The following is a 12644-nucleotide window of genomic DNA, read 5'->3' as shown; positions in this document are numbered from 1 at the left end:
ACTCCACTGAGAAGGGGAACTGTATACCTGTACTAAATCCCTCTGCTCTACAACACACTCCAGGGCCCTGCCATTCACTGTGAAATTCCTGTCCTGGTTTGACTTTCTAAAATGCATCGCCTCTCATTTATCTGCATCAACTTCCATTAGCATTCCGTCGCTCACGTGCTCAGCTGACCAAGAGCCTGTTGTAATATATGCCACACAAAATCTGTGTTGCTGACTCCTGTTTCACATAGAGCCTAGAGTCTAGAACAGGAATAGCCTGAAAATGCAGGTGCTTATGATTGCATTTCCCCTTTTCTAGTTCTTATGATGTGGCCATTGTTGGAGGAGGAATCGTTGGACTAGCATCTGCCCGAGAACTTAAACAGCGGCATCCCAAGCTAACCTGCATTGTGTTGGAAAAGGAAAAAGAACTCGGTACATTTGGAGGATAAAACCGTTATTTAAAAAGATGTTGTTGAACTAAGTAACATACAATAAATCGGAGGAATAGATCGGGTAGATGAACAGAGTCTCTTGCCCAGAGTAGGTGAATCAAGGAACTGTGGGGACATGGGTTTAAGTTGAAGGGGGGAAGATTTAATAGGAATCTGAGGGGTAACTTTTTCACACAAAGGGTGGCAGGTGTATGGAACAAGCTGCCAGAGGATGTATGTGAGGCAGGGACTATCCCAACATTTAAACAGTTAGACAGGTACATGGATAGGACAGGTTTGGGGGGATATGGACCAAATAGGGGCAGGTGGGACTACTGTATCTGGGTCGTGTTGGCCGGTGTGGGTAAGTTGGGCCGAAGGGCCTGTTTCCGCACTGTATCACTCTACCAACCTCTGGAATAAGAACAGAAAATCCTGGCAACACGCAACACATCGAATTCATAACTGTATTTTGGGGACTGGACTGGAGATTCACAGTTCTAGACACTGTTCTGATGGAGATTTCCAGATGTGAAACAATAAGTTTCTCTTTCCTCAGATGCTGGATTTTCTGTTTTTATCTCAGCTTTCTGACATTTGCCGATTTTTGATTTTAATTTACAGACCTCAGGATTTGCCCCATAGCAAGCATGTCCAAATGTTTGAACTCATTAGTTGCAACTGTAGCTTACGGGCTAAAGTTGTTGCCTGTACCTCCAGCCTTACAGTGGTCTGGTGCATGTAAGTCGTTAGTAAACCGCAGTGACGTCAGATGACGCTCGACACTGGTCACCTCCAGAAAACATCTGCAGTGCATATGAGACGCAGAAGAACCCTGAAGCGGTTCTTAACTGGAGAGTTGAGCCCTGCTTTGATGATAGATTGAAAAAGAAACAAACCTGGGTGACTGCCGGAAAATATTCAGCTAGCTCCATCTTCAACTTTCTATCAGGACAAGGCATTCTGATCCTCCCCTCACTCCCACTGATTTTCTCAACTCTAACCCACTCAATCATCTGCTCAATCCCACCTCCCCTTCCCCTGCTTGAATCTTTCCTCCAGTTAGTTCGACACGCCACCCTCTCTGGAGTATTAGACATTGTGGAGGTGGAAGCTGTTCCATTCTGCAGTCCACACTCTCCGGAGTAATAGACATTGTGGAGATGTGTAGGAAGGAACTACAGGTGCCGGTTTACACCAAAGATAGATGTAAAATGCTGGAGTAACTCAGCGACACAGGCAGCATCTCTGGAGAGAAGGAATGGGTGACATTTTCGGTTGAGACCCTTCTTCAGACAGAAAGTCAGGGGAGAGGGAAATTAGAGATATGGAAGGTACAAAGACCATGTAAGGTGTGAAAAGGACAGATCAAAGCAGACGATGATCTAGGAAATGTAGAATGGTTGATTGTTGGCTGAGGGGAAGGTGACAACGAGGCATACAAACAATAAAAGGGTTACTTGAAGTTGTAGAAATCAATATTCATACCGCTGGGTTGCCCGTATGAAATATGAGGTGCTGTTCTTCCAATTTGCATTTGGCCTGACTCTGACAGTGGAGGAGGCCCAGGACAGAAAGGTCAGTGTGGCAATGGGAAAGGGAGTTAAAGTGTTTAGCAACTGGGAGATCATGTAGGCCCAGGCGGACTGAACGAAGGTGTTCAGCAAAACGATCGGTCAGTCTGCACTTGGTCTCTCCAATATATCAGAGTCCACACCTAGAACAGGAGATGAGCTTGGAGGATGTGAAAGTGAGCCTCTGCCTCACCTGAAAGGATTGTCCGGGTTTTTGGACAGAGTCGAGGGAGGAGGTATTGGGACAGCTGTTGTATTTTCTGTGTATGCAAGGAAAATATCTGGGGAGGGGGCAGGGGGGGTTTGGGTGGGAAGGGATGAGTTAACCAGGGAGTTGCTGAGTGAATGGAAAGGGCTGGAGATGGGAAGATGTGGCTAGTGGTGGGATCGTGTTGGAGGTGGGGCCTGTTCCACTATGCACACACATTGGATCCGATGAATATTAGTGCCTTCCTTTCAGGAGCACTTCTTTTTAACTGGCTACATTTGGTCTGTGTGCTATGGTTTGGTAACTCTATCATCCCATCGGTTTTCTGCGTTTTAAACAGCTTTGATATTTTATGAATGAAATTATCTCCAATAACATTATTTTAAATGTAGCCATTTTTTAAACATAGCTGGTGAGTACAATGCTGTTCTGAAATTGTTACATTAAATTCATAATGGCAGATTTTGGCAGAAGGGGAAGGCATCAGTTTGGTGACCAATTGCAAAGTTGTTACCAACTTTGAAGTGTTTTAATAGTACAGGTATTGAGAAATGTACTTTATCAAGAAATGTTTATACATATTACAAGCATGCACCACCATTCAGGAATCGAGCAAAACGTGCCTTTGAAATCTTCCCAGTTTTAATCACACTGCCATGGGTAGCAGGACTTAACGTTCCTCAGGCCATAAACTTTGGAGTTCTCCTTAAATCTCTCATCATTCCATCTCTGTATACCCTTAAGACGATCTTTAAAAATACCTTTAAACAAACTTTGCTCAACTATCGTGATATCTCTGAGATTTCTGTGCAATTGCTCTATGAAGAGCTGTTAAAATTTCTGCTGCCTTATCAATATGATATTAATTATTAATTGTGGATAAAAGGGTTAAAGTGCACATTCATGTAGTGAAGGAACTGCAGATGCTGGAAAATCGAAGGTACACAAAAATGCTGGAGAAACTCAGCGGGTGCAGCAGCATCTATGGAGCGAAGGAAACAGGCAACGTTTCGGGCCAAAACCCTTCTTCTGTTTTGGCTTTTGACCCGAAACGTTGTCTATTTCCTTCGCTCCATAGATGCTGCTGTACCCGCTGAGTTTCTCCAGCATTTTTGTGTACCTTTGATGTAGTGTTTGTTCATTCATGATGAAATCACCTGCTCAGGCACTTTTTCTTGCAATTATCCAGAATCCAGTTTAGCCACATCAATGTGACCAACATGGACAATGAAGTAATATAAATTGTAGAAATAAGACTCTGGGCAAAACTTGTGTGTAAATGTTAGGCTTTTTAAGAGTGCACCTGTGGGAGTTGTTTAAACTTTTTGGAGGATAAAATGCTGATGGTGGATGCTGTTTAGTGGCTGTGGATTAGGTAGAAATTAAGTTATTCACAGACATTGAACGCAGTAAGAAAGGGAAGTTATGGATGCATAGTTATCCCTGCTAGAAGCACAGAGGATAATGAGTGATGATATTTCATTGTCAATGGTATGATTTAAAATTATAAGTAGAGTGGGACTTGCTCCAACGCTAATGCATGGAGCAAAAGCAAAATGCTGCAGATGCTTGAAATCTGAAATAAACCGAAAATAGACAATAGGTGCAGGAGTAGGCCATTCAATGTGATCATGGCTGATCATCCACAATCAATACCCCGTTCCTGCCTTCTCCCCATATCCCCTGACTCCGCTATCTTTAAGAGCCCTATCTAGCTCTCTCTTGAAAGCATCCAGAGAACCGGCCTCCACCGCCCTCTGAGGCAGAGAATTCCACAAACTCACAACTCTCTGTGAGAAAAAGTGTTTGCTCGTCTTCATTCTAAATTGCTTACTCCTTATTCTCTAAGTTTAAGAATAAGCCATTTAGAACGGAGACGAGGAATAGGCAGGTGAAGAAGCAGGTGTAAAATCCTGAAGTGATTTCTTTTCCCACAGCTGCTGCCCGGCCCGCTGAACACTTCCACCGTCTTCTGATTGGAAGCAGAATTTAATTGTAGAATTGCTGAGGATAACAACTTTCAGAGAGAAAAGAATGGGAGGTAGAATGATGGTTTGATAAAATGCAGTAGTAGAGCAAATATATGTTGAAGAACTGGGGTGAGTGCTGTGAGAAGAGATAATAGCTTGCAATTAGCAATGCTGAGAGAGGAGTGGTTAGCTGCCGATCATGTCAACGAGAGATTAGAATAAAGCTCGAGCAAGAGTCTGCCAGAAGAAACAAAGTGGCTGGAAAAGAGCAGAGGGGTTTCAGCGTAGAGATTTGAAAGAATACTTTATTGTCACATGTGACAAGTCATGGTGAAATTCTCTGCTTGCTTACCCAGGGTATGCAAATAGTCGCCACATAAGGGCGCTGGCAGTTATAAAGTATGCACAGTATCCGTGCCAGGTCCCCCTTGCTGCAACAATCTAGCAGGTATCCATGAGAGTCTTGCTTGCATCAAATGCAAGCTTGTAGAAGGCAGCAAAGGAAGCCTGAAAAACACAGTTTCTTGTGGAAATGAGCAGTTAAACTTTGCTCTTGGCTTCAAATTTTGCAGCAGTGAATTTTGACTACAAGTACATTATACCACTAAATTAGTATCACATTTGTTTTAATGCATTGAGCACAAAGTGCTGGAGTTACTCAGCAGGTCAGGTAGCATCTGTGGAGGATGTGGAATGGTGATATTTCAAACCTTCAGATGTTTTAATGTATTGATGCATTGAGGGGGGGGGGCTTTATTGCTTTTGTATTTCCTTTGAATAGCATTCATATTAATTATGTTACAGTTATATGTTTCTAATTGTGACCTCTTTGCTTTCTATGCTAATGGTCATTTGTAATCTTGTTCAGCTTTCCATCAGAGTGGACACAACAGTGGGGTTATTCACAGTGGCATTTACTACACGCCGGGATCTTTAAAGGCCAAACTCTGTGTGCGAGGTGCTGAACTAAGCTATGCTTATTTTGAGAAGAAAGGTATCCCTTACAAAAGATGTGGCAAAGTAAGTACCTCATGGCTATACAAAAAGTAATTTGACATTTTATTGGTCTTTGTTAGTTAGAACAGCTAACTTAAAGTTGCAGGATTAGCACTTGATGTAGGGAATATTGTTCTCCAGTATTTAGAAGATAGAGTTGATCTCTTGAAAATCACAGAATTCTTAGAGGACCTGACAGGGTTAGAAGAACGACACAAAATGCTGGAGTAACTCAGCGGGACAGGCAACATCTCTGGAGAGAAGGAATGGACGATGTTTCAGTTCGAGACCCTTCTTCAGACTCGAGAAGAACGTTCTCCTGTCTGAGGAGGTTCAGAATGAGGGATAGGGGACTGAAATAAGGAACATTTCTTACTCGGGGAGTGAATCTTTGGAATTCTTGATGCGGAGAACAATACAGCATAGAAACGGGTCCTTCTCCAGCACTCTGTTTTGTTTCATTCTAGCAGCATGCTACTACAGGTACCTGTGAATTTGCAGCTTCATCTATCATTCATAGACTTTCATAAATGTTCCCGGGAAATGTCCAAAAGTTCCACCTGTGGTGCTTCCCAATAAGTGAATTAAGGGATATTTTTTTTATCAGGTTGTGCACTAGCTCCACATGTGATTTAAATTTCTCACTTTAGTTTAGAGGGAAACGGGCATTTTAGTTTAGCATGGAAACAGGCCATTCAGCCCACCAAGTCCACGCGTTAGTTCTACACATTGGGGACAATTTATATATGCCAATTAACCTACAAACCCACATGGTTTTGGGATGTGGGAGGAAATCAAAGCATCCAGAGGAAACTAGAGCACCAATAGGAAACCTTAGAAACATAGAAATTAGGTGCAGGAGTAGGCCATTCGGCCCTTCGAGCCTGCACCGCCATTCAATATGATCATGGCTGATCATCCAACTCAGTATCCCGTACCTGCCTTCTCTCCATACCCCCTGATCCCCTTAGCCACAAGGGCCACATCTAACTCCCTCTTAAATATAGCCAATTAACTGGCCTCAACTACCCTCTGTGGCAGAGAGTTCCAGAGATTCACCACTCTCTGTGTGAAAAAAGTTCTTCTCATCTCGGTTTTAAAGGATTTCCCCCTTATCCTTAAGCTGTGACCCCTTGTCCTGGACTTCCCTAACATCGGGAACAATCTTCCTGCATCTAGCCTGTCCAACCCCTTAAGAATGTTGTAAGTTTCTATAAGATCCCCTCTCAATCTCCTAAATTCTAGAGAGTATAAACCAAGTCTATCCAGTCTTTCTTCATAAGACAGTCCTGACATCCCGGGAATCAGTCTGGTGAACCGGCTCTGCACTCCCTCTATGGCACTCCCTCTCTGCACTCCCTCTTAGGGAGAACATGCAGACTCCACACGGGCAGCATCAAGGTCAGGATCACACTCGAGTCTCTGGAGCTATGGGGCAGCGACTCCATCAACAACGCCACGGTGCTGCCAGAAACAATTTCAAATTAGAGTTCTTCACTAACATCAAAGATATCTTTTTCTAGTTGTCTTAAAGCAAGAGTTAGGGGTCTGTCCCACTTTCACAACCTAATTCACGACCTTTTTTACTCGTGGACATTTGTCATCAGGCTTGAAATACACCCTGACCTACTTGATGCCACGAGTACCTACGACTAGCATCACGACCTCCTACAACCTACCTGCGACCTTGTGACGACCATGCTACGAGTACGAGTCAAGGGCAAACTCGGCAGAGGTCGTGAATTAGGTTGTGAAAGTGGGACAGGCCCTTTAATGTCCAAAATGTAAATGTATGTACATTTATTGATTTTTTGAAATAAAGTATTGAAAATTCAATCTGTGTTTCTTTCAAATTGTTTTTGAAAAAGCACGTTAACTTTCTATCGAGGATTTTTCCCTTCTATGTCTTTTTCCACACTGGGAGGTTCATCAGATTTTATGTGCTCAGAATGCACAAATGTGATTGAAAGCTTGGGCAATTGTAAAAATAACAATTTAACATCCTGTATTTTGAATGGGTGGGGGAGGAGGGTGAGGAGAACAATTTGAGTTCTGCAAATTAAAACTTTTCTGAAGACATTTAAAAGACATTTAGAAATAGCAAAATACAATATTGTACGCCTATTTAGCATAAACTTTTTAATCTTGTTTAAGAATTTGGATAGTGTAATTCTCTGAGAAAGATCAATATTTATGGTGGAAATTAATCTTCAGCAATTTTGATTAACTAGGAAAATTTACATTCTGAAATAAATGTGTGATATCAGGAAGTCATTTTGTGGTCAGAAGTACATAAGATGTTAGAACTATTCGCCTAAATGTCAAGTTTCTTCCTGAAATATTTCGTTTCTTGTTTTCACCACAATCTTTTGTTTTTGCAACAATTCTGTTTGTGGTCCGTCTACTACCCAACCTGATTTTGTTTATAATCCTGTTCCCCTGCCGATATCTCTCTATAGTTTAGTTTGGAGATACAGCGTGAAAACAGGCCTTTCGGCCCACCTAGTCCCCACCGACCAGCGAAACCGATCGAACCTGGGTCTCTGGCGCTGTGAGGCAGCAGCTCTACCGCGACTCCACTGTGCAGATCTTGAATTTGTGCATCTGAAAATCATTCTTCTTATCTCTCTCTCACCCTCCAAGCTGCATCTTTAATCTCCAGACATTTCAATTATTATTATGTAGGCTTTATACGTCGTATGGCTTGGGGACTCTCCTTTCACGTTTTGGCCTACCAGTTGGCAGCAAACATAATATCATTGAATTTACATTCAGCTTGAAGAAGATTAGGTCCAAGACTAGCATTTTAAAACAAAATTGGGACAATTGTGAGTACATGATAGTAGAGGGAGCTAAAGTAAAATTGGCAAATTAGGTGAAATTCCAACATTGCAGATTTTCACGTCATCACCAGGCATTATTTCTGAGTGCCTGGCTCCTCGTTTCAAGTCCGTATACCATTTACCGCACCTTTCTTTTCGGCATCACGGTCTCTCACGGCTTCTGCTGGACTTTTCCCTATCTTTGAGTGAGTGGTCACCTGATATACAGCTACGTATGCTAGTAGTGTCTCCTTCCAGTTTTTTGCCTCGGCGTGGGCGATTGGTATCCTCTTCTCCATGGACTAGTTTTGACTCTCTACTTCTACGTTAGCTTGCGGCCATTTCGGAGTCACCTTGTGATGATGGATGCCTGTGATTCTCATGTATTCAGCAAACGTCTCGGAAACAAACTGTGGCCCATTGTCGGAGTACAATGTAACCGGCAACCGTGTTTGGCGAAGATCTCTGCTAATGTCTTTTCTGCTGTAGTTGACTTCATCACTGCATACTGGTAGTACCTGCTACAGTAGTCTACCACTACCATCATTGATTCACCTGTTGGAAGTGGCCCAAGAAAGTCCACAGTTACGTCATCCCATGGTCTTGACAACTTTGTATTTCTAATTGGTTCTGGTGGGTTGCTTCTGCTTGTGATTTGGCAGGTCTTGACAAATTTTTCGGCATCTTTCTCACAACCTGACCACCACACTTTGCTCCACAAATTCTGTTTAGAACCGATGATGCCTTAATGTCCTTCATGAGCCACCGACACGATCCTTGGTCGTAGTGCCTGCGGGATAACCAATCTGCTACCTCTCAGCACACACTGATCAATTACACATGGGAACATATGCTTTGTAAGGGCATTGATCCCATTGCCCACTGTGAATATACACTCTGATATCTTTACGTTCAGGATCATGTTCTGATTCCCTTTCAACTTCCTTCGTTATCACGGCTCCTGACGTTGACTGAATTGCTACGAAGCGCACAAAGTTCTCTGCTTCCATCTCTAGCGTGGATGTTGCTCCCAGCTGTTCATCCTTCAACAGTCTCGACAGCGGGTCCGCGATGTTAGCTTTCCCAGCAATGTGAACTGTACTGTTGGAGTCTCAGCACCCAACATTCTTTTCTGGCACATGGCTTAGACCTTGTCGAATAGACCCGCGACCAGCGGCTTGTGAACTGTAACGAGTTCGAATTCAATGCCGTACAAGTATGCATGGAACCTTTCACAGGCCCACACTAGTCCCAATGCTTCTTTCTCTGTTTGAGAATACCTTTTCTCCACGCTGGTTAAAGATCGACTGGCATATGCTATGATTCTGGGTCCATCTGCATGTGTCTGTACTAACACTGCTCCTAACCCAACCGGACTAGCATCTGCTATGACTTGTTGGTGCAGCTGGATCATAATATCCAAGGGTTTCTGCACTCTTTAGACTTAGTTTCAGTGCGTTGAATGCCTGCCTCTGTTCACTACCAAACAGGAACGGTGGTACGTCTTCCATGGTCAACTTTCTCAGCAGTTCTGCCAGTGTAGTAAAATTTGGAATAAATTTTGCACAGTAATTGACCAGTCCCAGAAAACTCCTCATCTTGGTTGCATCCTGAGGTTCACGTGCATCTGCAACAGCTTTCACTGTAACCTTGGTCGGATTCAGCCCTTCACTTGTGAGTCTGTGTCCCATGAAATCCATCTCAGAGACGCCAAATCTGCACTTGGCTTCATTCACGGTGAGTCCTGCTTCTTGAAGTTTAGTTAACACTAGCTTCAACCTCCTGTCATGCTCTTTACGAATTGATGCATGGACGATGATGCCATCTGATATGTTTGCTGCTCCTGGTATACCTTGAATGTATGGATTTCGTACTGATAAATCTCGGGGGGCAGCATTGATTCCGAACATCAGTCATTTGTACCGATACAATCCGCAGTGAATGACGAATGCTGTCACCTCTTGGTGATTCCAATTGATGATATCGCCACTTGAGATCAATTTTGGAGAACATTTTACTGGTTGATAACTCTTGTAGCACCTCATCAACCGTAGGAATTGGGTGTCTTTCTTTGATTATTGCTTCATTGGCTCTCCTCATGTCAACGCACAGTCTAATGTCATCATTGGGTTTTTGGCACGATCACAACTGGACTCACCCATGGTTTCGAACATTCAACTGGATCAATAATGTCCTGATCAATCAACTCATTGATTTTAGCTTCTACTTTTCCACAAAGTCCAAATGGCATTCTCCACACCGGTTGAGCTATCGGCTTGACATTTTCATCAATGGCTAACTTCACTTGCCGGCCTTTCAATTTTCCAACCCCTTGGAATACTGAGTGAAATTCCTGCCTCATGTCATCATATGACTGCACTGAACTGGCATGCACTCCGATGTGAAGCACTCCCTGCTCACGAGCTGTGCTTCTACTGAGCAAGGGTTCATTTCCCCTGATGGACGTGACCCTTCTTTTTCTGCCAAGGCCTGTCTTTCTTGTCACTGGACTTCCGTTTCTCCCCTTCCTTGGAAGATTCACTCTTGCTGTAATCACTTGTCTTGTCCCTGGCCTTACTTTTACATTTCTTTGCAAAATGATCTTTGTCTGCACATTTCCTACATGTTCTACATTTTGCTGGACAACATGCATCTTTCCCTATGTGACCATTGTTGCCACACCTGTAACACTCGATCTCACGTTCAGGCATACTTCTTGGTCTACCGTAGGACAGCCAAATCTTGCAATTTCATGCTGTGAAATTGTCCCTCGACAGCTTCCAGTGCTGCTGCAATCGACAAAGCATCATTAATGTTCAACTCGCCCCCTTTTTCTAGCAGCCTTCTCCTGAGCTTGTCTGACCTGCAATGCTGAACAATCTGATCCAATATCTGGTTTTCCACGTCAGCAGTCACATATTTGCATCCTGCAGACACCTGTCTGAGACTCGTCACAAATTGAGCAACAGTCTCGCCCTCTTCCTGCTTTGTTTTGCGGAATAATTGGCGTTGAAATGTAGCATTCGGCACCACCACATAATGATTGTTCAATGCATCAACGGCTTTCTTATAGTCTTCCTTCATTCCAGTGTCAGGGAGTGTTTTAAAAATTTCTTGAACCGCTGGCCCTGCGGTGAAGAGAAGCAACACTCTCCACTGCGCCTTCTGTGCAGTGTTTCCCATGTACGGAACTACAGGTGCAAAACCTTTTATCCGGAGTTCCGGAAACCGAAAAGCTCCGAAAACCGGACATTTTTTCCAGGATGTCGTCTGCACACCAAAGCTCGCGTTTGGCGCCAAATTTGACCCGAAACGACCCACGGTCAACCCAGGTCTGTACTACTGTAGCGGCTGCCTCCTCCCCGGAGACCGGGGAGACACTTAAACATCTGTAAATCATTGCTTAAATGTTAGTCAGTTAGTTTGGAGGGCTTTTATGTGAGGGGGGGGGGGGTGAAGGGGGAAACTTTAATTCTTAGTCCCCTACCTGGTCGGAGAGGTGGGGAGCGGGCAATGCCTTACCGGGTCGCCGTGCAGTAAGCTCCGGAGCGCTGTGGCCGCCGACTCCCAACATCGCGGAGCTGGGGCTGCGGGCGTCCGGCCGCGGGCGGCGGCGGTTGTAGCTCCGACCCAGGCAACTCTACCCCTGGCTGCGCGGTGCTCCAAATCCAGCGCAGCCCGCGGCCGGACGCCCGCAGCCCCAGCTCCGCAATGTTGGGAGTCGGCGGCCACAGCACTCCAGAGCTTACCGCACGGCGACCCGGTAAGGCATTGCCTGCTCCCCGCCTCTCCGACCAGGTAGGGGACTAAGAATTAAAGTTTCCCCCTTCACATAAAAGCCCTCCAAACTGACTAACATTTAAGCAATGATTTACAATGATTCCCCGGTCTCCGGGGAGGAGGCAGCCGCTCCAGACTTTTCAAGCCGCCCACGCTACCTACCTAATCTACGCTAAAAATCTTCCATTCGGAAATCCGAAAAATTCCGAAATCCGAGAAGTGTCTGGTCCCAAGGCTTTTGGATAAAAGGTTGTGCACCTGTACAATACAAAAGATAGACAGGCTTTTTGAGAATCTCTCTCGTTGTCGTTCAATCATCCTGATTTCACACAGCAAAGGAAAAGTTCGACATGTTAAAATCCATTTAGTATTGCCTATGAGAGAAACCAAGTAGTTGTTAATCAGTAAATGTGGTGCAGTAGTGGTTGATGCACCCAACTATCTTCTGGGGCTAATTCTATTCCTCGTTTACATCGAGCCAAGCATTCTTAATCTAGAGCACATTGGTTTGGGCTCAAGCAGCTGGAGATTGGCAGAGCCCTGAAATCCTGCGTGGGTTATAGATCCCACCATCATAGGTCTCTGTCGGAGGCACTGCCTCAAAAAGACAGCTGATATTAAAGACCCATACCACACTGGCCATGCTCTCATCTCTCTGCTACCATCGGGAAGCAGGCACAGGAGCCTGAAAACTGTGACCTCCAGGTTCAGGAACAGCTACTTGCCAGCAATCGTCAGGCTCCTCTTGAAAGCTGCACAACATCAACTTTAGTAACTAACGGTCAAGGAAAGAGCGTCCCCTGTTTCCACCACCACGCTCAAGAAGCACAAGACAGACACCATTGTGCAGATGCCAAGAAGTGTGTTCAGCT

The 12644-nt window shown here is 44.4% G+C and overlaps 1 protein-coding gene across 1 annotated transcript in view; it reads left to right on the top strand.

Moving 5' to 3' along the window:
* Positions 1 to 12644, top strand: part of l2hgdh (L-2-hydroxyglutarate dehydrogenase) — a 39474-nt gene that overhangs the window by 5526 nt on the left and 21304 nt on the right. Inside the window, exons 2-3 of the mRNA XM_055641099.1 lie at positions 308 to 423; positions 5043 to 5194. Of these exons, the coding sequence (XP_055497074.1) occupies positions 308 to 423; positions 5043 to 5194 (268 nt within the window). The remainder of the gene's footprint in view (positions 1 to 307; positions 424 to 5042; positions 5195 to 12644) is intronic.

This window comes from Leucoraja erinacea, chromosome 9 (genome assembly GCF_028641065.1).
Source record: "Leucoraja erinacea ecotype New England chromosome 9, Leri_hhj_1, whole genome shotgun sequence".
Lineage (NCBI taxonomy): Eukaryota > Metazoa > Chordata > Chondrichthyes > Rajiformes > Rajidae > Leucoraja > Leucoraja erinaceus.
The sequence above is the reverse complement of the archived record's forward strand: the minus strand, read 5'-3'. Positions and strand labels throughout refer to the sequence as shown.